The following is a 25,763-nucleotide window of genomic DNA, read 5'->3' as shown; positions in this document are numbered from 1 at the left end:
AAGCACCCAAAACACAAACAGCCCGTTTTAGTTCCTCACAAGGCGGCTTCAACCGTCGCCTCAGCCCAGAAAGGAAAGGGGTGGGGAGAGGACACAAATCTCCTGCCCGCGCAGGAATTTGGGGAGCGGAGAGGCCGTGCCCTCCCACAGGGGGGTCCCCACCTTACAGTGCACCCTCCCCTTTTTCACAGGCTGCCCTGGGCAGCATTTTGCAGCCCTGTGCATCACTCAGAATGATGGGTCACATCATTTTGATCACACGCCCCCCCCAGCACCTAGCCTGGGTTTTAGGGTACCCCACAGGGCAGCTCTGGGGATGCAGACCCCAGACCCTCCCTTGCTCCAGCCGTGCTCCTGCCCGGAGCTGAGTCACCCCGGCTCCGGCCAAGCGCTGGGTGTCCAGGGCTGTTCCTCCCCCTCCATGTGCCTCCCCAGTGAGTAATGCTCAGACGACACGGCCCCGCGGCTCCCGGCAGCTCCGGCATCTCCTTATATGACCGGGGAAGCTGCCGGGCAGCGGCACATGGGAGCCGGGCACAGCCCTCGCTTCCTCGGCACCATCCAGGGGATGGAGGCACCCTGGCACGGTGTGAATGATGCCACTGGGGTGCTCCTCCACCCCCTGGGTGCTGTGGCCTCCAAGAGGCACCCGAGGGCCCCATGAACTCTGGCCAGGGCCGTGTGTCCCAGCCCCGGGAGGTGGCAGCCAGGTGGCACTGTGGAAACGCTGGAGCGGGCATCACCCGATGGCACTGGGGACAGTGGCCAGAGCCAGAGCTGGCACCCAGCAGCACTAAACCGGTAGGAAACATCACTCCAGGGCTCTGCCTGCACCCCCTGCGCCCAAGGGTGCTGTCACTGCCCCTGAGCCAAACCCAACCAAGTCCCCTATCACCTGCAGCAGGAACCACTTGGTTCCTGCTTGGACATGGAAGCAGCTGTGAGTGCACTGGGGGATCCTGGGGGGGCTTTTCTGCCCTAAATGGGCATCAGGGTCACCCCACCCTGGCCCTGCAGCAGAGTAAAGGTCCCATCCAGCAGCAGTGCTGAGCACATACAAACTCGTGACTGCAGGACAGGAGCCAGCTTTCCTGCTGTGCTTCCTCAGCAATGCTTTTCCCCTTTTTGTTGTTTTCTCCTCCTTTCTGGGAGCATTAAGGGCAAATCTCAGTCGCTTATGGCAGCAGCTGAGAATCACCAAGGAGGGGAAGGAGACTCCAGGTTTTGGATCAGAGATGCCCAGGTAAATCACAGACAACACCATCCCCTGCTCCCAGGGGCAGGTCCTGCTCTGGAGTGGGGCACAGAACCTGGCTGGGTTGGACAGGGGAGCAAACCCACCGCAGCCCTAACGCTGAGCCGGGGGATGGAGCACACGCCCCACACCGACACCCAGCCACGCTCTTTCCCCCCCTGGACTTTCCCCCCTTGGCTAAACCCGCGGCATCACGCCCTGCTTGCAAACCGCAGCAGAGGCAGCTGCAGACAGATAGACAGACAGACAGACAGACAGACAGCCCAGCAAGACGCATCCCTGGCTGCCGAGCGCGCCCGCACGTGCCAGCGCGCCCCTTTGTGCCGGCGCACCCCCGGCAAGCACGGGCAGGGCCCTGCCGGGGCGCGGAGCCCGCTCCACCCTGCCCGCGGCGCCAGGAGCCATGGGAAAGGAAAGCCAGAACAAAGATGACGTTTCTTCTGATCCGGGCTATTAAAAACAAGGTGGAACGAAGGCAGGTCACGGCTCCCGACGCTGCCCAGCGCATCACGGGGCTCCGCTGCCTCGACTCAAAGTCCTCCTCCCGCCCTGCTGCCGGTGAATCACCTGAGCGTGTGCGGGCAGAGCCGGTGATCCCTCGCCATGTGGGCCCCGGCGCCGAGCCCTGCCCGCGTGCCGCCGGCTCCTGGCACGGCGGGCACATTCCCCACGTTAAACATTTCCCTCTGGCTTTCATCACTCCCGAAGCAGCCGCGGTCCCGCTGGGAGGGACGGGGCAAACACTGCAGGGTCCCCCCCTTGGCATCACCACTCCACTCCAGGGAAAAAAGTTGGGACTGTGCAAGCTCTCAGAGAGCAACACTCTCATGGCCCTGGCAAACCAACCTCCCCAGTGTGGGGTTTTGTGCAAATAGGGATTTTGGCTCCGAGTACCCCATCGTCGCTCCCCATTTGCACAGGGAACAGTGGGAGCCTGAGCTGGGCTTCACCCTGTTAACCAGAGCAGCCTCGTTCAGCCCAGAGCTTGGGGGGCTGCTCTGCACCAACCCCCCCTGGATCAGCACTGTGAGGCCAGCACAGATCAATATTTCCCTGCAAACCACTCACAGAGGAGCTGCCCACGCTGCCAAAGGTCGGCTGGACGGAGCAAAGACAGGGGAGAGGGAAGGGGCTGCAGGGAGAAACCTTGGACCCCACCCACCACCATTAGTGGTAAAATCAGAACTCCGAGGAAACAGGGAAAGGAAGCTCTGATGATAAGAACAGAGATGTTCCCCTTTCCTGCAGACGTCTGGGCACCAAAATTAGAACAATATCTTTAAAAAAACCAAGACTTCCCTTTCCACAGCAGAGCTGCTCCCCTGGCTGGAGGTGGGGTGGGACACGGGACAGGACCCCCAGGACCACCTTGCTGTGGGATAGGGAGGTGGAGGGCAGGGATAAAAGACAAGTCTGGAAGCAAACATCATTCCTGCCGGCTTACATGCTGCAAAGGCAAACAGCTGAGCTGGGGCAAACAGCCACCTGCTTACAGCTTAATCATTCCCCAGCAGCAGAGCTAGGCATGAACTCCTGCTCCCAGGCTGGAGGGCAAATCCCCCAGCACACCAGCAGTTATGGGGTCTACAGGAATCTGACATCCCAACAGGGGCTATCCAAAGGGGGCAACTCCAATGAGATGGATGGAGCCAACAGGAGAACGCAGGGCCTAAAGAATCTCCAAAATCACCCAAAAGGAGACTGTCCCCTTCACAGCAGGAACAGGGAGGCTCACCTGGCCCCCACAGCTCCTGCAGGAAGAGCAGTCAGCATCTCCAAGGCACCAGCAGGGAGCTCCAGCTTCCTTTCCTTGGCTGGGCTCACTTTTTGGTGCTCCAGATTCAGCACCTTTCCCAGGGAAATCTGTAGGCATCAGCACTTCCAGCCCTGCTGCTCCCCGTGCAGGTAGGGTGCCCATCCCTCCATGCATCCCCCAAAGTGACCACAGCTCCCTGTCTCCCACAACATGGATCCCAGCAGATCCACGCACACGAGCCATGTCCATCCAATGCCATCCTGGACACGCCTCATTCCAACCCTCTCCAACACTGTCCAGGCTTTTGATCCATCCCTTCAGCCCGAAAGTGAGCGAGTCACGCCGGAGAGGGGGTGAGGGTGATCTCACCGCTTCTTTCCCAGCATTACAAACCCTCCTTCCATCCACCCTCTCCAAGGCTGCTGGGATTTTGCTGACGCAGCAGTTCAGGCATTATTTCATCCCCTTCCACTTCTCGGAAGCCTCCCCTGGCTCGTCACCCCTGCGAGGACGCTGGCAGGGAGCCGGAGGGCGCTTGCTCATCGAATGATGCCACGAGACTCACGGCCACGTAACCACGGCCCTGGGAAAGCACCGAACTCCCCTGAGCTGGCATGAACTCAGTGCCATTGTCCTGCAAGGAGAGGGCAGAAGGAGCAGGAAACAGAGACAGGCAGCAGCACCGGGGCACAGATAAAAGCTGCACATCCGGAGGCAGACGGCCAAGCAGCGAGGGCAGCTTGGAGCCGTCTTGGGTGCACATGGAGCTGCTGGGTGAGAGGGATGAGGTGATGCCAGAGCACAGGGATGCACAAGGAGAGGAACAGCAAAGGTTTCGTGGCAGAGAACACCAAGTCTTTCTGGGAGTGAGCAACATCAGTTCTAGGCAGAGGAAGGCTCGCTCGCACGCCCACGTGCAAGAGGACACACACGTCTGCACGCCTTCCCAGGGGCCTGTGCTGACACGGAGAGGTGGCATCTTTCCCAGGCCGGGGGAGGAGGAGGAAGGCGATGCCATCTCTGGGTCCCTCCCTGCCCCTCCAGCCACGGGGACAACGCCACACACCTCCACAGAGCCGCTGTCTCCGGGGCTGGGTAAACACCTGCTCTGGAATTCCCAGCACACCCCGACAGTGGAGGGAAAAAGCCGTGAAAAAAACCCAGAACATAAAAAAAACCAGAAAAATACCCCACCACAAGATTTGACGGAAGCCCCAGCAGAGCCCTGTGCCCGAGAGCACCCCAAGCCCTGGCTGAATCCAGCACCTGCTCCCGCTGCCTGCACAGGAGCTGAGCAGCAGGAATGCCCCGAATCCTGGAAAAATCCCCAAAATAAAGTCCCAGGCCTCAGTCTCTGTTGGAGGAGCCAGACTCCAAAGCTGAGCCCCAGGGAGAACTGCAGGGAGCCGGGTCGGAGCCGCAGCGGTTGGATCATCCCCGGCCGCTCAAGTCCAAGCTTTGCACTTCCCACAGCAGCGGCTTAGGGAGCAGGAAAGCCGGGGGGTGGAGGGATGGAGGCATCAAAACTCCTTTTCTACCAGCTAACAAAAGACCCGGTGTCTCCGCAAAGAGGCTTGTTATTCCAACGCCAACCAAAGGCTGCTTGGCAGCGGGAGAAATAGGAAAACGTTAGGCTAGTGGGAACTGGCTGGGCTTTGTTTGGGGGTGCTGTGTTTGCACAGGGTCCACACAACGGGGGTGTCAGGGCCAGGGGGGTCAGGGCTGGGCTCCCCCCGACTGGGCTGCCTGGGTATGGTCGGGCTGGCAGCCCCCAGCTCTGGTGCCCTCATCCTGCTCCTCACAAATAAAGCACAGAGGCAAAGGGAGGTCAGCCCAAAGTGCTGTTAGGAAGCTGTGTATCCCCCCATCTTCTGCCTTCAGCCCCCTAGGTGTGCCCCAAAAAGCAGCTCAGGGTCACAAGGAACACAAGGACAGAGGTGGCAGAGCTGCCACCCTAGAACAGGAGATGTGCAAAGCCTGGTCTGAGAAATGGAGGTCAAAGAGAAGGAAGCAGCTGATTCCCTCCTCTTCCTCTGCAGATGGAGGGCAGGCAGCAACCTTGAGCCCTGATCTCATTAGATGTCCCAAACTAAGCAGTGTGAAACCTGATTAGCGCCGGGCAGGAGGCGGGCGAAGGAGCGGCAGCTCGCTCTGCCAGCCAGCACCAGCACCCTTCCACTGGACAGGGGTGGCCTGGGCAGCAGGGCACCCACAGCACCCTCCCCACAGCACCCAGGATCTCCTCCTGGTCCTTCCATGGGCTCAACCAGGGTCATGGTTTGTGGCTGTGATGTTTCATCCCAGCTGCTGCCGCCAGCTCCTGGCCAGCCGGCCTTGGCATGCAGCAGCAGAGAGAAACGTAGGATTAAAAAAAAGGGGGGAGGCAAGAGCCTGAAACTTCTGTTCCCTAGAGACCTGCTCTCCCGCAGAGAACCTTAATCCCTGTTAAAAAGCAAATGAAATAATCCAGTTGCTAACATTGCTTTGCCCTCTTCGTTCAAGCCCCAGATCTGCTGGACCCCACCAGCCTGGCCCAAGCCCAGCAGATTCCCTCAGCAGGGCTGAGCTGGACCTTTCCGGGACTAAAACCACAAAGCTATGGTGGGAAAGCTGTAAACCAACAGGGACTTGCACAGCCTGCAAGTCCCCACAGCTGGCAGTGGTGCCCAGGGGACACCTCACCAGGCGGCTGTGCCAGAGGAGCACCATCATCCCATTCCCAGGAGCAACCAGCTCCATCCTCCTCATACAGAGGGAGACAGGGCTGTGAGAGCCACGTGCCAGAGGAACCAAAACTCACCAGGGTCTCCACCCGCGGTGGCCGGGGCAGATGGCGGCCCTGGATCTCTTATCACACCCGGCCACCTTGGGTGGCCCCAGCCTGGGCTGCTCCTCAGGGAAGCCACCACATGATGGGACGAAAGCAAACAGCGACGGCAGCACACGGGGATGAGCTGTGGTGCCACTCCAGCACTGGCACCGTGGCACACACCGGGGCAGGAGGCTGCTCCTGACTCCTGCTCCAATAATCCCTCACATCCCTCCGGCAGCAGGGCCAGCACATAACACCTAAACCCCTCTTTTTTTAACAGCAGAAACTCAGCGGGGCCAAGAAACTCGTCACTGCGGGCACGTGCACGATGGTGAGGCAGCAGGAACGAGCACGGACCCACTCATGGCTGCCTGGGCACAAGGAAAATCTGAACCTGATTCCCCTGGGGAAAGCACGTGGCAGCGACAAGGTCAGATGGAGCCAGATTAGCTGGCATGCACCGAGAGGGCCGAGGAGATGCCGGGTTTGAGCCAGCTGCCAAGTAAACAACAAACTCCTCAGAAAGCGAAACCGGCCCTCCTCGTGCTCCTGGTAAAATTAACCCAGCAATAAATTTGTAATCAAATGGGTTTCCTGAGCCGAGCCCAAAGGATCTGGTCACCCCAGGGGCCGTGACAGACGCTGCCCCGGGAAACTCAAGATGGAAACTGTGTGGAAAGTCCAGGTGACCCCGCACCCACTGGGGCAAGGTCCCTCATGGAGCAGCATCTTTTGTCCCCGGCACAGAGGCAGGGATCTGGCAGGGCCCCCCAGCCCCATCCCAGCTGGGCGGGCTGGGGGCACTGGGATGCTCTCCAAGCCTTTGGGAGGAGATGGATGCTGGCACTGCGCCGGGGGTCAGGGGCCTGGACTTACATACACGAGCATTTACATATGAAACACTCCCAGCTCCAATATCCGCTGCTGCCTCCACCTCCCTGGGGAGATGAATAGACATGAGGGGGGAGAAGGGAAAAGAAACCTCTCCAGCAATAAAACCTTGTTTTCCTCCAGCTCTGGCCAGCCCAGCAGCTCAAGGGCAGGCTGGGCCAACTGTTTTCAGCACTAAGAGCACACTTAGATCCGTGGCAAATGCCAAACGGCAACAGCAAGATGCATGGCACAATGTTTCCATGCCAGTGGGCACCACAGAGCCAACCATCACTGCCTGCAAAGGTGGGCATCCCCTCTGTGCTTGGATCTGTAGGGAAACCCCCCAGCAGCATGAAAGGGGTGGTTGTGCCCACTCAAAGAGTTGCTTGGCCTCCTCCAAGAACAGAATCTCAGACTGGTTTGCTTGGAAGGGACCTTAAAGCCCATCCAGTCCCACCCCCTGGCATGAGCAGGGCCACCTTCCTCTACAGCAGGTCGCTCCAAGCCCCGTCCAGCCTGGCTTTGAACACTTCCAGCCCCTGCTTTCCTCCACACAATGTGCTTTCCTCCGTCTCCCTGCCTGCTCCACTTCCTGAATTAAAGCCACACAGGACTCTATCACTCAGTCTGCAGGCAGCCAAACAGACCAAAACCTGAAGATTGGGTTTCCTGGGGACTTGCCACCCAGGTTTTCATGCTCCCATTACAGGCTCACAGGAGTGGAAAGTGCCACAAGCAACGGGATGTGGGAGCCAGCGCGGGAGCCAGCACTCCCGGCAGGGCTCTGGGCAGCACCTGGAGAGGGGAATGCTGCCAGATCAGCTCCTGCAACCAGTCACCTTGTAAACGCGATTAATAATGTCGTGTTGGCTCCCCGCACCTCGCTCTCGCAGGCAGGAGGGGAATTTGCTGAGCTGCAGCTGCAAACGGGGCTGGAAAGCCCCATGTGAGAGGTTCAGCAGCAGCCCAAAAACACAGAGAGGGGGCTCACTGGCACCCAAACCCAGCACCCATCCGTGCTCTGGCTGCCAAGAGGCTGCAGATGGGGAGGATGGAGCCGGTCACCACCCCCGGCACACAGCGACTCAGGGCTCCTTTCACATTGATTCCCAGTGCCAGCTGCAGCGAGGCTCAGGAAAAATTTATGATGGACACCACGGCAGCATAAGAAAGTGAATTATATTCCTCCCAGACGCGATAACTCAGGGCAGCTGTCAGCCACAGAGCTGCGGGATTAACCCTTCGCGGGAGGGTGGGGAGGCTGCCAGCCCGCCGGTGACAACTCCCTTGGCTCCCTGCTAAATTAAACATGGAATTGATTCACCTTTGTTATACAATGGGATCAGCTGGTAAAGCCCAGCCGGGCTGAGGCCACGCTGTAAAAAGGGGCAAGTCAATGAGAGTGTTGTTGGATGACAGGCGATGGCATTCCAGGTGCCTTCTGTTTTCTGCTCTGCCTTCCTTCCGAGCAGGAGAATCCCCGGAGCTGTCTGCAGCGGGGTGAGGTTGGCTGGGAATTCCGGAGGGAAAAAAGCTCCTCTAAACAGCGGGGAGGGATAAAAATAAAGGAAGAAGGGGGAGAAAAAGCAAGGAAAGCATTCCCAGAGCACCAGGTAAACTGAGCTGCTCTCCCGCAGCCCGGGCTCGCTGCCTGCAGCAGTGGGACAACGACCGCCTGCCTCCAGCCACCTGCCAGGGGCCAGCCCCGCAGGATCCGGTGTCCCAGCCAGCTCTCCAGGGACAGCCTGCGAGGCAGGAGAGGACAAAGCCCTGGGAAAGAGTTTTAGAAAGAAGGGAAGGGGGAAAACAGCAATCTGCACCCGGGTGCCACTGTGCACCCGCAGCCAGTGGGATCCATGCAGCGAAAACACCCTCACCAAAGCCAGATCAGCCCTCATCTCGTGGGAACAGCAGCCAGCTCCTCTCCCTTTAGCAGGAATTTGAGCTCAATTTCTTTTCCAGTTGTTATTTGCAAAGCAGCTTCCCCGGCCTCCCTGCACTGCTCCCAGGGCTGGGTCAGCCGCTGCCCCAGCGCTCGCTTTGTGCCCGGACCACAGCGCTCCAAATCCAAATAAAAGACAAAAGAGGGAAGTGAAGCGGAGCCATGGAAGGCACCACCCCTGCCCGCCTGGGAGCTCCACAGGGAGCCAGCGACTCCTGGACATCCCAGGAGTGCTCGATTCGCCGCGATCAGCGATCGATGGCAGATGGTCGGGCTCAGCCGGAGCCCTCGGAAGACGCGACGCCGGAGCGGCTCAGCCTCTCCCCGCGCTGCACATCCACACTATGGAGGGTGAGAAATACCTCTCAGGGTGCCGAGTCCACCCAGGAACTTCCTGTACTTCTCCAAGTTCATTTTCCAGCCGAACACACCCCGCTGCTCAGCTGGGTGGCATCAGGGTGGCCCACAAGCTCCAGCCGCCGTCTCCAGCTCGGCATTCCCGCTGGAGTGCTCGCCCGTCGCCCTTTGACCACTGGCAGTGTTTCCTTATTAGATGAAGCACATGAAAACCTCCCATGGCTCGAGGCCACCCCCCTTTTGCAAATGAGCCCAGCAAGTGCCCCGCACCATCAGGGCCCCCCGGCATCCCTTACCCCACCCCTCCACGCCAGATTTCAGGGATTGTATGTCCCAGGGACATATTTCCAGCAAGGAGTATGTTTGAGGGAACCGGGAAGGCAAGGGAAGGAAAAAAACCCACCAGGCTTCCAAGATGGGAAGGCAGAGGACTGGGAAAACACAGTCAGTGGGCAGAGCACGGTGTCCCCATCCTATGGGAAAAGCCACCCTGGTGACTCTGACACCAGCCCATCAGCCTGGGAGAAGCCACCAGAAAAAGTGTCAAAGTGTTGGAAAAATGAGCCAGGTGACACCCACGAGCAGATGGGAGGCAGATCCCTCCTGTCTTTGCCCCCTGACATTTGCCACATGCTCACCCTGCACTGGCACCATGGTGCTTACAAAGCCGAAAAGGAGATTTACTGGTTTTAAAGGAATTTTTGGCAGCAGGAACCAGCCCAGAGGGGGATCCAAGCACCTGCCCCACTCACTGCTGCCCTTCAGCAGGACTGCTGTCCACTGGGCATGGACCAGCACTTCTCTCAAATCAAATAACTCGTAATAACAATAATAGCATCAGAGGTGTTGAAATGAGCTGTCATGGAGGTAGATCCTGCTCTCCCTGTATCCGGAAAGATCCCAGCAGATTGAGCAAGACCCACCACACAGTGCAGGATCTGCCTCCCTGGCTCTCCCAGCAGAGCCACCCTGTCACACCTGCACGAGCTCTTTGAGCTTTGCCAGAGGAAGAAGGGAGAGAAACCAGAGCAAGGATGTGCTGCAGGAGCCAAATCTCCCCCCAGAAACCAGGGGTGGGAGCTCCCTGTGTCTCAGGGGAGCAAGGAAATTCCCGTTATCCATGGGTGCATGAATATCCCAGCTCTTTCACCCTGTGTTGGGGTACATCCCAAAGCAAGCAGCATCCCACGGCAATGCCCCACATTGTCCACAAAAATATTAATAAAGCCAAAACACTCATGGAAGTGGCCCTGTGTCCGCCTTCTCCACAGCTCCATGGACAGACGGACACCCCTCCAGGGGCTGACTCACACTGGGGGTGTTGCTTTCCATTGTGAACAGAGCAAACCCAGCAGGCCAGTTGCCGCCTGTGCCCCTGACAGCTGTCTGCCTGGGAACCAGGGAGCCAAAATCCCTCTGGGAGCTCCGAGGGGGAAAGGGGGGCAGGTGCTGAGGTGCCTCCCCCGCACTCTGATTACACCAGAAACCTCTGCACCACCCGTATCCATCACTGGGCTCCGGTGGGATGGAGGTGACACCTGGAGACGGCGCTGCCTTCAAGGGGGGCTGTCTGAGCCCTGTGGGCTCGTCATTGCAGCAAGAAGGAGCTGATCCAATAGCCAGTGAGTGGCCACATGAGCAGCCCAGATTCAGGGTTGGAGCTGGAGGTGCCTGGCTGGCAGCCCCGCTGCATCCCTGGCATCGTGGGGCCGCTCCCACAGACAGCCCCCCGCGCCCGTCGGCAGCGCCGGGAGCAGAATAAAGTTGTTGCGAGAAGCCAAGTTGTCACCACTAAAAATAGCACAATGGAATTTTCCTCTAAGAACAAAAAAAGAAAAAGGAAAGAAACCTTGCTTCTTGCTGACAAAGGGGCTGTGAGGAGGAAGGGAGGAACAGCCCCACGGAGGGGGCACAGGGGGACATCGTCTCCTTGCCCTCCCACACCCCCAAACAGGCACAGAGGGAGAGCTGAGCCCATCACAGGGGAACAGCAGCACCGCCAACATCCCATCTGAATTATCCCCTTTCTCCCCTTCCCAGCAAAGGGGAGAGACCAGACACCACCAGGATGGGCATGGCAAGCCGGCAGCTGCTCCAAAATTACAACGGTGGGAGGGAGATGCAGCTGCCCAGAATTGGCCCCTCCAGCACCACAGCTCTTCCCCAGCACCCACCACGGCTCTGCACCCCCAGGGTGAGCAGGGTAACCCCACACTTGTGGGGGGGGTCAGTGCCTCCCTCCTGCTTTGCTCCCTAATGGATCCAACACGGAAGCAAGTCAGCAGAGTGGGAAGGCAGCTGGAACCCACCAGTCCCCCCAAACCCCGTGGTGATGGGGAGAGCAGCACTTCCCTCCTCCCATCCCGAGGGGGTTAATGGGAAGCAGGTCTGACGCCACCAAACCCTATCCACAGGCATCCCAGCTCCCTCCATCCACAAGCATCCCGGCTCCCTCTCCCCGCTCCCTCTCCCCGCCGGGAACGCCAGGAATTCCTGGAGGAGGGAGAATCTTCCAGCTGGCTCAATCAGCACAGTGAGATCGGGGAGAGAGTGACGGGAGCCCCCAGCTCCCACCATGGCCACCACGCAGCCAGCCTGCTGAGGAATCCCAGCATCTCCCAGCCCAGCAACTGCCCTCCACAGCAGGAACGAGAAGCATCCCAAGCAGCCGGAGAGAGGATGAAATATCTCCACAGGCAGCGTCTGGAGCCACCCTGCAATGAAATCATGGCTGTCCCCTCCAGCCTCATCCCAGGGCACTGCCCCCATCCCAGTGTGCAGCTGGGGGGCTCCACTGCCCTTCCCCACTGTCACCAGCAGTGGGGCAAGGGCTGTTCCAGCCCTTCCAAGGACGTTGGCGGAGCCAGGGGAGGGAGGTTTGACCCAGGGCACGCCCGGGGCGCAGGGTGCATTTATTTAGGGGCAGCCTCACCAGCACGGCTGCAGCACCACCGCCCTGGCGAGCCCCCAGCAGGGTCACGGTGATGGCCACGGACACACCAGCTGTCCCCAACATCACTGTAGCAATCCTAGTGTCAACTGAACATTCCCGAAGCAGGGAGGTGGTGCAGGGGCATTAATTAACGCTCATTAGCTGGCAGGGGACCACTGGGCTGGGGAGACAGCCCAGCCCTGCTCCACATGGGAAGGAGTCGTTCCCACAGGATAGTTTTACCGGTAGGGCTCTTGTAGCAAAACTGCCCAAGGTCAACACGAATCTCTCTGCCACGGGAGCCCTTGTATACAGTTTCCTGCAGGGAAAAATAAGCTGCTGGCAAAAGCATTTCCGAAAGGCCACAACAGACCCAAATAACGATTAATAAAACCCAAGACAAGTTACACCCTGATCTGACACAACCAGAAGTCAGCACAAACATCCCACCGGGATCGAGGCACTGCAGGAGCTGGGTAGTGGGTTGGGAGGCAGCAAGGGCAGAGAAAGGACTTAGGAGCAGGATGGGGCAGAGCTGGTTTCAATCCCAACCATGCCAGGACCATGCCTTTGACTTGGGCAGGGGTCCCAGCAGAGATCAAGGTGGGCAAAAGCAGAGGCTGGGAGAGAACACAACCCACAAAGGAGCTGTAGGAATGCAAAACAGAGCACTCATCACCTGTGGGAGGCTGGAAAAGCTTCTCCAGCATCATTAAAGAATGCTGGATGTGAGCAGAGTGAGGGCAGGGAGGGCAGGCGGCTGCCGGCACGCTTGGACTCGCCGGAGGGAAACAGGGCTCAACAGGAAATGAAAAATGGAAATGCAGCATGTCACGCACAGGAAAACAACAAAATAAATATGATTGTGGCCTCGCAGCGCCCAGGGCTCACTGGTCCAGATCACTGATAAACAGGGGAGTGACAAAGGGACACTCCTGGCACTGCAAGGATGTGGCTGCAGGGACCAGGCACAAGCACAAGACCTGCAGCCAGATCTGTCTCATCTCTGCTGGTACCCAGAGACCGAGGATCCCACCTGCACTGTCAGAGCCTGCTCATGGCTCTGCTCCAATGGGGCAAGAGGGAGCCTTAGCTCATCCTGCTGGGATCAGCGTCCCACTTATCAGCCAAAATCTCCCAAACCACCTCAACCAACAGCCCTCCCCACTCTCCCACCTTCCAGGAATTTCTGGGCTTATCTGACCTAGAAGCAGGACACACATCTCAGATCACTTCCCAGGACTCACTTTACCATGTCCACGGCCAAACACACACCAAATCTGATCACTCAGCCTCCCGCCCCACCACACATTTCAGTGGGAAGCTGACGTTGGAGGATCCCCCTCCCCGGCCCCCAAGCCGGGTGGGATCCATCCAGACACAAGCTTGGAAATGAAACTTCCCAGCTTATTAACACAAGCATCCTCTGTGCTTTGCAGACACTGCCGTGCAGGGAACTTCCTTGGCAGTTTCCCTTTCCAAGCTGGAGGCTGTTTGAACACCCCCAAACCCAGCTCAGCCCCCCCCAGATAGGACAGTGCTGAGAGGTTAAGTCTGGAGTTTCCAGCAAGCCTTGAGAAAGAGTGTCTGGAAGGAGAAGGGGGAGCTCGAGGCCAGCATCCAGCAGGGATGCTGCAGGCCTGGCTGCTCGGGATGGAGGACGGGGATGTCCAGGCAGGGGATCCCACTACCAGGAAGCTGCTCTGCTCTCTGTGCTGGGGAGAACGTCACCCTGCCTCCACCACCTCCCAGCACTGGCTCTGCTGGTTCCCACCCCTGGCTCTGCTGGTTCCCACCCCACCCGCAGACTCCGATGGGATGGGAAAGGTGTGAGCAATCAGCCGGGGTGCGGAGAGGAGCCAGTTTGAAGGTCCTGCCCACGGCCCTGGGAAGGTTCCCTCTGCGCCGCCGTGCCGGGGGGCACATCACGGGTGACGGCCACCACCAGCCCCACAAATTAGTGCTCCCACTGTGTCCCTGCTCCTGGCCCCATCCCAGGTGTGCCAGCACACCAACCACTGCACTGCCTCGCCCCAGGGGCAGCGATTGCCTCATCTGCCTGGAAAACTCAGCTGGCGTTGCTAGGATCCGTCCACAGCACACGGAGCTTCCAGGGCAGCAACGCCCTGGGGACGGCCGAGCCACAGAGAGCGGTGGGAAGGGCTGGATTATTTGAGCTCAGGGAGTGGGGTCCCTTCCAGGGCTTCCCTGTCTGAGCAGAGCCCCGGGAGGGGTTGCTCTGCTTTCCAGCTGCTCCAAGCATCTTCCCGCTGCCCCACACCTGTCCTGGCCCTCCTGCTCCAGCAGGCAGATCCTGCACTGCCCCGTGCAGGAATCAGGCCGAATCCATGGCACCACAGAGGACTCACAGCCCCTCTGTGCAGGAGGATGGAGCTTTATCCAGAGATCCCAGCATACCCACCCCAAGCTCCAGCACAGCTTCTCCCTACACCTCCCTTCCAGCAACTGGGAACTGCAGTGCCCTGCTGCTTCCACAGCTGAATTTATCCATTTTACATGCATAAAAAGAGCACTTATCACCCAGGGTGTTCAAACAATGGTGTTAAGACACTCCAAATTTAAATAAAACCTCTTGTTTTACTTCCCTCTGGGAGGTTTCTTGCCACTGGCATCAGCCACGGTATGTCCAGAGCAGTCTAAACTTAGCTGACAGAGCCTGGAAAGGGGGTTGGCTGGAAACCAGCAGACGGAGGTCAAAGACTCCGGTCTCACCCCGAAGCATGAGCCGGGAAGGAAAAGGCTCCGACGGGAATGCGTGCAGGCTGTGCTGAAAAGAGCAGGGAGAGAACAGCACTTTCCAGAGGCTCGGCGGCGAGCTGGCTGCTGCAATGAGATCAAAGCCTTCCGGCACGGCCCCAAACACCAGCGGGTCACCGGTGCCTGTGCCGGCGAGGTACCGCGGATGCGGCCACCTCGGACGGGCACCCACCACCCCACCTCCCCAGGGGATTTTCTCTCTGGCCCAGGAGCACATGGGAACGAGGGGAAGCAGCCAAGAGCCCCGGGACCTGCGAGCCGGACTCAGCCACGGTTCTGGTTCATTAGCAGGGCACCAGGACAAGGACGGCAATCGCTTCCCGTTGATTTGTGGCGGGCACGTCGGCGGGATGGGGGGAGGCACGCACCTCCCCGCCGGGCAATCCCAGCCCGGGAGGCACCGCGGTGCCTTGGGATGGTGATGACTCCACTGCGAAGGCAGCGGAGAGCCGGCCGGGCGAGGTGGGGTGGGTCCTGCCACCTGAGAAACCACCAACTCCATTTCCCCGTTGGCCAAAACAAGCACGAGCAAAACATCTTCCACCAAGTGCTCAGGCTCCACCTCAGGCACCCGAGACTGCCCAAGGCTCCTGCCACCTCCTCGAGCCTCCCCTTTGCCTCTGGTGTCCCCCCCAGGACCAGGGAAGCCAACAACTCCCATGCACCTCCCGCCCCAAAAAAAAAAATCAGCATTATCCCACTCAGTGATGGGAAGTCTGATGGCTTCCAGCCCAGCTTCCCCCTGTGCTTGCTCAAGCCAGGGACTCTCCACTCTGAAAGTGGCACTTGGCCAGCCCTCCTCCCAGGCAATGAAGAGGAAGAAGGGCTTCCTCTCCCCCAGTGAGGAGTCACTGTCATGCCACCAGTCCCAGCAGGGTTCTCATAGACCACAGGGACCTCGTGCAGCCCACTCAGCACCACCCAGGAACGACGTTTATCCTTGTGGGATGAAATCCCAGCAATAGCCTTGCATCAGGAGGCAGTTGCATGTTGGGAGAGCTGCTTAGCTCAAGGCACCCCCAAGACCCCAGCACTGGGGTCCAGACACCTCTAGTTGTATTTGTTACGGCACAAGACAAGACACAAGTGGGAAAAAAATTATGTTCTTCAGAGATGGGAATGGCCAGGACTGCCACCCACCACCAGGGAGGCTCCACTCCTAAGTGGAAATGAACCCTGGTTGATTTATACAAGGGTCCTCCACCTCTGCTGCCCACCCCAGGCTCTCCTCCACTCCCTGGAAGGTTGTTCCCTCCCTAACAGGAGCCAAGTTACTTGCACAAGGTAACAAGCCACCCTGTGCTGTCCCAGTCCAAACAGGTCAAGCCACGTGCTGGGCACCACGGAGCTGGCAGAGACGGTGCCGAGGGTGGGAAAAAGCTTCTCAGACACCACAGCTACAGGTTCCTACCCCCAATCCCCCAAAAAAGAGTTAATTATGAAAAAGAAAGGATTTCACCAGGATTGATTAGTTAATGTTTACAGAGCAGGGAAAGCATGACCTGAGCTCTCAGCAGCACTACCGCCACCCTTGAGCTGCCAAACGTCCCAGGGGTTGCTCAGAACAGGGCCACGAGTGATTGCCAGCACTCCCTTAAACTCCAGGGGAAGTCCATGCCACAGGAATGGAAAGCAGCCTCAGCTGCTGAGCCCTGTGCCCATGGGAGGACAGAGCCAGGCCTTTCTTCCTGCCCAGACCCCTCTGCCTGGTGGCAGCACCCAGAAGGGATCCACCACCATCGCTCCTGGCGCTGGTGCCGTCACTCCCGCCGGCACCCGCGCTGCACGTCCCGGCACGCGCCGCGGCGATCCAGCGATGAGGCAAGAGGGGCTGGAACCTGCCCCACGCCACGTCTCTCCCCAGTGCAGCCGCAGGAAGCTGGGCCAGATTGGTGAAGGTCGTGGTGCTGGAGACCTTCCAGCTGCAGGTGTGGGGGTTCTATTCCGGAGGGGACAACCCGGAGGGCGCTGTGCCCCCACCGAGGATGCCGGCAGCTGAAGGAAGCCACGCTCAGCGAGGCAGCGCCGGAGCCTCCATCCCCAAATTCCCCATCTTTAGCCCCATCCCCTTGCTCAACCCACCCCCTCGGGACCAGGTGGGTGCCCCCGCAGCGCTGATGCAAACCTCCTCCCCCGGCACGGCCGCGGCGCTGCGGCACAACCCCCCAGCACCCCGCTGCCGAAGGTGGGTGTTCTCACAAAGAAAGAAATCACGGGGATCTGCCAGCTGGTTCACTCCTGCTCATCAGGGAAAGGCAGGATTTATAGCTCCACGTGCCGCTCCAAGACCCCTTCCCGTGCCATCGCCCTCCTTGCCTCCTGACCTGTCCTGGCTTGCTCGGCAGCAGAGGCCCCACTGCTCAGATTAGGGGTTTCAGGGTGGTTTTTTTTTATAGGAATAGAGTGGTGGTGTCTATTTGCCATCCCAGTTCCAGCAGGGCCAAGTGTCCTCCTTGCCCTCTGACGGTGTGAGCCGGTGCCAGCAGCGCCAGGTCCTGGATGTGACAGGTACGGAGTGGCCACCACAAGCCGGACACCAACGCCACAGGTCTCCCCAGTCAGCCCTCAGCAGTCACATTTCGCTGAAAACTCCGTGTTTTTGCAGGATTAAGAGGGGGAGGGGATGAGCCAGCGGAAAACTTGCTCTGGACAGGAAAAACCAAACCGTTTACAGGAGCTGCAGTGGGGGAAAACAGGGGAGAGACGACACATCCACCGACTCAGAGCCCAGCGACCCAAACTGGGGCTCCCACTCAGCCCTCCCAGCACAGGTGGGGAGCTGGGAAGGGGTCAAAAGCAAACGTAAGCTTTTTGGAGCATAAACACTCATTCTCCCTACACCACAAACACGCTCAAACAACACCCAGCAGGGTATTTCCAAGCTATTACCAGCTTTCTACCATACCCCAGCACAAAAATTAGGTATTACCTAAAAAGAAACTCCTCCACAGAGGAGCCCAGCTGCTCAGTGAAAGCACAGACAGCCAGAGCACAGGGCGGGCAAAGGGAGCCCAGGTGAAAAGGGTGCTCCAGCTGGGCCAGCACACACAGGCACTGGAATTTCCATTTCTCTTTTGGAACAAAGCAAACTCGATGCAAACAGCAGCTCTTCCCGTGCCAGCGCTGGCACCCGCTGCACTGCTTCCTGCGTCTCCACGCTGAACCCAACTACATCAAAGCAGCTTTTTATTAATAAAAGTTTGTCAAGTACTTGGGATGAGCCCGAGTCACGTTCTCCAGCGCCTTTCCAGGGTGCCTGAAGAGGCTTTATCCCCTGCTCCCCGTGGAAGCTGAGAGAGGCTGCGCGTCTCTCCCACCTCTGGGAGGTTTGAGTGGCACCCCCTGAATCGGGGAGCCAGGGAATCCATTATTCCCCTTTCTCTGCAGGCAGAAAGGAAAAGGAAACAGGCGCTGCGAGCGCCTGGCTCCTCTGGGCTCGGCCATCCATCCGCATTTTAAAGAGACTTGGCTGCTAAACTTATAAAACGGAGCGCTGGGAGCCCTGTGGGGCTGAAATCTGGGCTCCAGGACAAGTCTAGCGCTGCAGCAGAGGAGGGGAAAAAAAAATAATAATAACAAGCAGAAGGATGGGAACGCACACAACTGCCGGGGATGAGCCGCTGACATCAAAACTGCACACTCACTGCCGGTACCGGCACCGGCACAGCCGCCACCACACCGGCCTGGGGAGCACCTCAGCCCTTCCTCCCTGCCCAGCTGCGGCTCAGGGAGGGAGCCTGGCCCCGTGGGGACACTGGTGGGTCCCCATATACCTTGTGCCACCCCAGTGAGGGCACAGGGATGGTGGATGCCCGAGCACCAAGGTGCGGTGGTGAGATGCTGGATGCTGGACACAGGGACCCCAAAAACTCTGGGAATCACACACAGGGGAAACAGGAAGCTCACACAGGGATGCTGAGCCCCCTGCCCCTCCCCAAGCAGTTCACACAGAAAGACCCAGACATCCCACGCAGGGGACACCAGTGCCACTCACCCCTAGGGCACAGCATGCAGAGATGCTGAGCCCACGCAGGGGACACGGCACCCCAGGAACCCCACGCAGGGACACTGAGGATACAGACAGCCCACGCAGGGGACTCTCAGCCTTCGGGCATTGCACACAGGGGACACCTGGGGCACTTGGGTACCCCACGCCGTGGGACACTTGGACCGCGAGCACCCCACACCAGGGGACACCCGGACCCCGGGAACCCCCACGCCGGGGAGACACCCGGACCCCGGGGTACCCCCACGCCGGGGGGACACCCGGACCCCGGGGTACCCCACGCAGGGGCTGCCGCGCTCCCCGAGGATGCCCCCCCCGAGCACCGCACCCCGCCGAGCTCCCGGGGCCGCCCCCGCGGGCACAGGCACAGCACCGTTCAGGGCACCGGCTCATCCCCGCGGGGGCCTCCCCGCCGCCCTGCAGGCCCCGCCGGTGCGCGGGTTACCTTTGTAACGCTCCAGCACGTCCTCGTAGGCCTGGACGAACTCCTTCTCCTGGGTGCGGTTGGCCGGGAGCAGCCCCGGCACGTAGCCGGCCATGGCGGCCCCTTTGTGCCCGCGCTGGGCGCAGCTGCCGGCGGCGCGGCCAGGGCCGGTCTGCGCCGGGGCCGCTTCCGCCGCCGCGCCCGGGCCCGCGGCCCCGCCCACCGCGGGGGACACGCCCACCCCCCGGGACACGCCCACAGGCACAGGACACGCCCGTTAAAGCGGCACGCCCGGCGACACGCCCACTCGGAGGGACACGCCCCCCTGGAGTGCGCTGATTTGCATGGGACACGCCCACCCCCCCCGGCACGCCCACCCGTAGGGATACGCCTTGGACACGCCCCCTGGACACGCCTGTAGGCACGGACACGCCCCCCCTCGGACACGCCCACTGGCGGTGGTCACACCCCCGGCACGATGGTCATTGTACGCTCCGCCCCCCCGGGATAGGCCACGCCCCATCGATGGGCCACGCCCCCTGAGCCCGCCCTGGCCCCGCAGCGACCCCTGGTGGTGACAGAGGGGGTGGCAGTGGGGGTGACACGGGGGGACACCGGGGGGTGACACCGGGGGGGTGACACTGGGTGGGGGACACTGGGGACACCTGGGGCACTTGGGGGGACACAGGGCGAGTGACGGTGGGAGTGACATTGGGGTGGCAGTGGGGGGTGACACTGAGGGGTGACACCAAGGGATGACAGTGGGGGTGACACTGGGGGGGGGGTGACATCAAGGGGGTAGACACAGTCCAGCGGGGCCACACGTGATGCCAGAGTGTCCTAGTGGCAAGTAATGCCCCCAGCACACCCCAGTGAGCCCAGGGCAGTTCATCCCAGTGTATCCCAGTGCATTCCTGTGAGCCCAGGGCAGTTCATCCCAGTGCAGCCCAGTGTATCCCAGTGCACTCCTCTGAGCCCAGATAACTGCAGCCCCGTGCGTCCCAGTGCACCCCAGCACCTCCCAGTGCCACAAGGGCATTGCCTCCCAGTGCACCCAGAGCACTCTCTGCAATCAAAACACTGCATCCCAGTGCATCCCAGTGCACCCAAGTGGGACAGCATCTGAGCTGCCCCCAGTCCCACTGTGCCCAGGATGGGGGTCCCACTCCCCATGTGCCCAAGGCTCTGCACCCCACCCTGCCACCATCATGAGAACAACTGGGGGGACTGGTGGGCCTGTGGGTGTCCCCCAGACTGGGATCCCGGCTGGAGCTGGGTGGGAGCTGTGAGCAGGGAGAGCCAGGCCCCTTGTCGCCTTTTTTGGCCATCTCAAGATGCTGCTTTTTCACCCCATGCGCCGTTCCCATGGCAACCGGAGGGCCCGGCTGGGTAACCATGGCAACGAGAAAAGCCCCATCCTGCTCAGGCAGACACCCTGTGTCTCCCCCAAATCCCCCTGGGGTGGGGGGTGGCTGCACCCACACTCCTCCAGGGGATGAAGAGGAAACACGAGCAGCACCATCATCATCGTCCTCCTCCTCTTTCTCCTCCTCCTTGTCCTCCTGCAGCCTTTGGCCTAAGGTGGGGTTACACAAATCACCCCCCTCATCCTGGTTTTGGAGGCATCTCCCTCTCATCCTTGGCACCTTAATTAGGAAAAGTAATTAACATGACACTGAGCACTGGTGTCCGGCTGCATCCCTGGCAGAACCTCCATGAGGAGGAGGGTTCAAATCCCAGCAACCTCGTGGCAGGGTCTTTGTGCCCAGTGGTGCCAGTGGTGCCAGGCAGTCATCCTCAGGCAGTGGAGCATCCTACTGGGAATGGCCAGAGCATCCACTGGGAACAGACACAGGGATGCAGCTCCTCTGGCTCTGCCCACGGAGCCGCCCCGCACGGAGCCCTGCAGAGGTGCCTGCACTCGCCACATCCCTCTGACCCAAAAACGCGTTCCCAGGGAAAGGGAAATCTGTGCCCGCCAGCTGGCACTCAGCGGTTCCTCCCCGGGCAGCGGGAATGCTGCTCGGAGCCTGCCCTGGCCCCGCTGCTGCTCCCAAGGCAGCGGAGAACAAGGGGGTTTGTTCCCGTGTCCCCGGGGACGAAGCACAGCTCCCTCCCTCAGCCAGCGCCGGCTCTGCCAGCGGCGCGGGTGACGCGCCCGGGTGACAAAGGACTCCCAGGAGTCTTTTCAAAGAGCCCCTGGAAAACCCCTGCGGCGCCTCGTCCATCACCCCTGCCTGTTCACCCCCGGCCCCCCAGATTCCCCCGGCCCCTCCTGCCCCAGCACCACCCCAGCACCCCAACACAACCCTGGCAGCACCAAGTACAAGCAGATTTAGGATGAAAGAGCCTGGTTTTTCCCCTCAAAAACAGCCCCCACCGCCCACTCTCACCCTCTGCCAAGTGCCTGGAGCGAGACAGAGCGAGCGGGGCCAAGGGTCGGATTCTGACCCTTCACGTCCCGGTCCCCCCCTGCCTCTCCCCCACCACTGCCTTCCAAGGAGCTGCCAGTAAAGCAGGGAACAGCTCCAGAACTGCCTGGGGACACAGGCCAGCGTGTCCCAGCCCCCTGCACCATGGCACCAGCACCTCCAGCAAGGTCCTCACTGGTGCAACCCCTCCATGGTCACAGCCGGGTCCTCCTTTTTTTGGCTCTGATGGCCAGAAACAGAGACCACTAGACCCCACGGACAGTGAGGAGGAAGAGCCCCCCAGGTCCATGTGTCCCCCCAAAGCCACTGAGGTGCCACACTCCCCTGCCCATGGTGGGTACAGGATGGGGTTCCCCAGCCCCTCATGATGCCCAGGGCTCTGCTCTCACCCCTGTTCTGGGTCCCTGATGCCCCTTTCTGGGGATCCCAGGGAGTCAAGCCCCATCCCCCTCCCCAGGCACACCGAGAGGTGCCAGCTCCCCTCGGGGCACATTCCACAGGCCCAGATCCCTGGATCCCTGGTTTCCAGCCCAGTCCCTGTGGTGGGAAGAGGTGCTGGGGCGGCCGGCGCCCTGCAGACATTCCCACTGAATAATGCAAGGATCTGAATCAATATTTCAGCTCATTTTCAAACTTGGTGACACAAAACTGTCTCGGAACTCTTTTTTTTTTCCCCCAGCTCAGCACTGTCTCGCTGCACCTCCCGAGTTATTTTTAATGGGGAATCTGCATGAGACCGAATTTTGTGACATCCCCCTGCCTTTAATCATGGGCTGGATCCAGCTGCCATCACGACAAGCACTCGGCATCCCAGGTAGAAAGGCAACTGTGCCTTGACAAGGTCTGTCTCTGGGGTGCAGGAGGGTGCTCAGCACCCATCAGGATGGGGCTTTTGGGGCACAGAGGGGTCGTGAGAGGCCAGGCTGGATGGAGCTCTGAGCAACCTGGTCTAGTGAAAGGTGTCCCTGCCTGTGGCAGGGGGGTTGGAATGAGATGCCCTTTAAGGTCCCTTCCAACCCAGACCATTCCATGATTCTATGATGGGCACATTGGGATCCTGGTACCCAGTCATCTCCCAGCCCCGGTGGTGCTGGGATTTGGGGCAAGGCCAGCCACACCCTGCACATTTGCTTCCCCCAGCCCCAGACGGTGCATTCTCGAGAACCATCATTTGAATCAACTGGTTCTTCCAGCCCCAAGACGCCCGGAGCCGGGATGGCACCCGAGTGGCACCGTGGCACGGCCAGAGCTGCACGCACCCCTGTGCCATGGGGCAGGCAGGGAGGGAGCCCAGCAGCACCCCACAGCCACTCCTGACCTGGTGACACCGGTCCCTGCACCAGGTGCTGTCCCTGCTCCCCAGTGCTCCCAGCCTGAGCCCCCACAGGGTGCAGAGCAGGGGCTGATTTGGCCATGGGTTTGGGCTGGAGGGGCAGAGCGGGCACCTAAGGAGTTGTCACCCTCATGCCCACCTCCACCAGCAAGATAAAAGCTGGGCCCTGGGTTTCCCTTGGAGCAACAGCCAGGAACAGCCCGGCCAGGGCTCGGCGGGGGCCCCTCAGCATGTCCCTGAATCCCGTTTGCTCTGGCAGGAGCAGATCAAAGGCACCTGGAGTGCAGGGAGTTGTGGACAGACCCCAGCAGATGCAGATCAAAGCCCCTGATGGCTGTTTGGCCCCAGTGAAGAAGCAAATCCTGGCTCTGGTGCTTGGAGCCACCATCCTGAGCAAACTCCTCCGTCCTCCCTCCCCAACAGCCCTGGAGCGGAGTTCCCACCTCCCCCCTCAACCAGCACTTGGAGAAGGAGCCATTGGCCACGGTGGGTCCATCCCTGTCTTTGTTTCTCCTTCCCATCCCCATTCCTTCCCCAGGGCTGTGACCTGGGCATCACAGCAGTGCAGCAGAAGGGGGACACATGGAGCAGTGACACAATGACCACGGCAATGGGGCTGTCCATGGACACCACCAGGGCAAAGGAGCAGCCCCAGCAACATCATCCAGGTGGGAATCCCAAACCTCCCAGGGCAAATTCCTCCCTGGAGTACGGCCAAGGGCATTGTTCTACCAAGGAGCCATTTAGTCCTTAATTAAGCATTCTAATGTCACCCAACCCACGAGTTGGAGGAGCCCAGTCATCCCTTAACCCCAGTGCTGAGGGTATGAACTGCCCAGGGCGAGCCTGGAGAGGACAAAGCCTTGGTAGAACCAAGCCACCACCCTGGTCCTCACCCACCAAAAGCCACATCCATCCCTCCCTTCCCCATCCCATCCATCCCCAGTCTCCCTGGGGAGCAGCAGGGTACAGGGATGACCCCAAGACCATCTCAGCCACCGCGGTGGGAGTCCCATCTACCCATCCCCGAGGGGGATCCACTGCACAACAGGGCGCTGACTTACCTGCGACCCTGACAACAGCCCTCTCAGCCGGGTCCAGCACCGAGTCCTGGCTCTTCCTCTTCCTCTGCTCATGGAGGGGTAAATTCCAGGGCAAGGTGTCGCCGGGTGGGCAGGGGGAGAGGCTGCCCGAGCGCTCGCTGCGGTAGGAGCGCTCGCTCCGGCACGACCGCTCGCTCCGGCAAGACCGCTCGCTGAGGGTCTCCTCGTCGGAGGACGACATGGCCCAGGGCACGGGCAGGAGGGCGGGCAGGACGTCCCCACGGGCAGCACCCTGCAGGAGGAGCAAACAGCTCGTGACACCGGGCCACCGGTGGGTCCCTCCCTGCCACAGGTGCTGGGGCTGATGGAGAAGGGACCATCCCACCGTGGACGTCCCTGCCCTCAGCCCCTGCCCAAACGTCCTCTTGGGCAGGCGAATCAGCCCTCCCAAAGCTCCTAAATGCTGCCTCAGTTTCCCCCTTGCTGGTCTGACAGCTGGGATTCCCAGGGATGGGGACAGTGGCACGGTTGCCCCTCCACCAGCAAAGCCCACACTGGCGTCCCCAGCACCAGTTCACTCCCACAAAGCCAAGTCCAACCTTTTTGGGTTTGGTTTCTTTGTGCTCGGTACAAGAAGAAGCAGCAGATCGGCACTGCCCTTTGTACCTGCAGGTTTTTCCCCTCTGAGAATGGGAATGGCTTTAAAAATCCTATTAATCATGGCAGGGAAAGATGGTAGGGCTTTCTGGAGCACGCCGGGAGTGAGCTGTGCCGCGTACACACGCTGGGCAAATAAGCACCTTGCATGAGACATATTTAAAATAAATCTCATTGTGTCCTCTAGCACGACCAGGAAAAAATGCCTGAGACTCCTACAACCGATGTGCCGCGGCGCAGGAGCCGCCTCCATCGCGCCGAGCCTTTCCTTATTCCCATCATTTAATCAGCAAAACAGGAACAAAGAGACCCAAAAAAACATTGAAAGAAAAGGAGAAAGGATTCCATGAGTCATTCACCCCCCATTGAAAAGCTGCGAAAAAATGAATCGCGGCCCAAAACCGCGGCTCCCCCAGGCAGCCCCGGGGGGCTCAGCCCGCGCCCTGTTTTTGGGGGACCCAGAGGTGTGGGGCTGGGGGGGCCGCGAGGCCGGGGGGGGTTCCGGTGCCCAAGGAGAGGCAGAGCGGGGGCTGCGGGGGCTGGACCCGGGGTTGCGGCGCGGGAGGGGGGGCAGCAGGTGCGGGAGGCAGCGGGGTGCGGGCACGGCTCTGCGGGGGCACACGGGGCCGGTCTGAACCCCGCGGGTCCTGCTCCCCCCCAGTTCAACACCCTCCCCCCCACTCACGGCACCCTCCGGTGCCCGCAGCTCCAGCCCAGCCCGGGCGGCTGCTGCCCCCTTTTCCCGGTCCATTCCCATCCCCACCCTCCGCCCTTCCGCGCTCCATCCCCGCTCCATCCCTGTCTCCTGCCCTTGCCGCTCCATCCCCCGCTCCTCCCTGGCGCTTCCTCGCTCCATCCCCGCACCATCCCCGGCGCTTCCCCGCTCCATCCCCGGCCCATCCCCGCTCCATCCGCCGCCCTTCCTCGTTCCCTCCCTCCCGGGTGCTCACCCCCGCTCCCGCACCCCCGGCCCCGCTCACCCCCCGCGGGCGCTCCGGTACCGACCGGGCGCGGGGAGGACGCGGCGCTCCCGGTGCCGGCCCGGCCCCGCCGTGCGCTCCCGGTCCGGCCGCTCCCGGCCCCGCCGTGCGCTCCCGCCGCCGCGGCGCCTCCCCCGGCCCGGCCCGGCCCTGCCCACCGGGCGGCGGGAGCGGCGGGGGGGG

At 60.6% G+C, this 25,763-nt stretch overlaps 1 protein-coding gene across 9 annotated transcripts in view; it reads right to left on the bottom strand.

The window, feature by feature from the left end:
* MACF1 (microtubule-actin crosslinking factor 1) overlaps nucleotides 1–24,235 on the bottom strand; it is a 139,299-nt gene extending 115,064 nt beyond the window's left edge. For 2 of the 9 annotated variants that reach the window (XM_027661218.1, XM_027661207.1), the window contains exon 1: nucleotides 23,965–24,235. In XM_027661218.1, coding sequence (XP_027517019.1) covers nucleotides 23,965–24,184 — 220 coding nt within the window. In that variant the 5' untranslated portion in view covers nucleotides 24,185–24,235. Of the gene's footprint in view, nucleotides 1–9,000; nucleotides 9,161–19,156; nucleotides 19,289–23,964 lie in introns of those variants that run through there. The other 7 variants (XM_027661219.1, XM_027661208.1, XM_027661221.1 and 4 more) reach the window with 5 other exon arrangements.
* Between the last annotated feature and the right edge of the window lie 1,528 nt (nucleotides 24,236–25,763).

Source organism: Corapipo altera, unplaced genomic scaffold (genome assembly GCF_003945725.1).
Source record: "Corapipo altera isolate COAL_440 unplaced genomic scaffold, ASM394572v1 201, whole genome shotgun sequence".
Lineage (NCBI taxonomy): Eukaryota > Metazoa > Chordata > Aves > Passeriformes > Pipridae > Corapipo > Corapipo altera.
The sequence above is the reverse complement of the archived record's forward strand: the minus strand, read 5'-3'. Positions and strand labels throughout refer to the sequence as shown.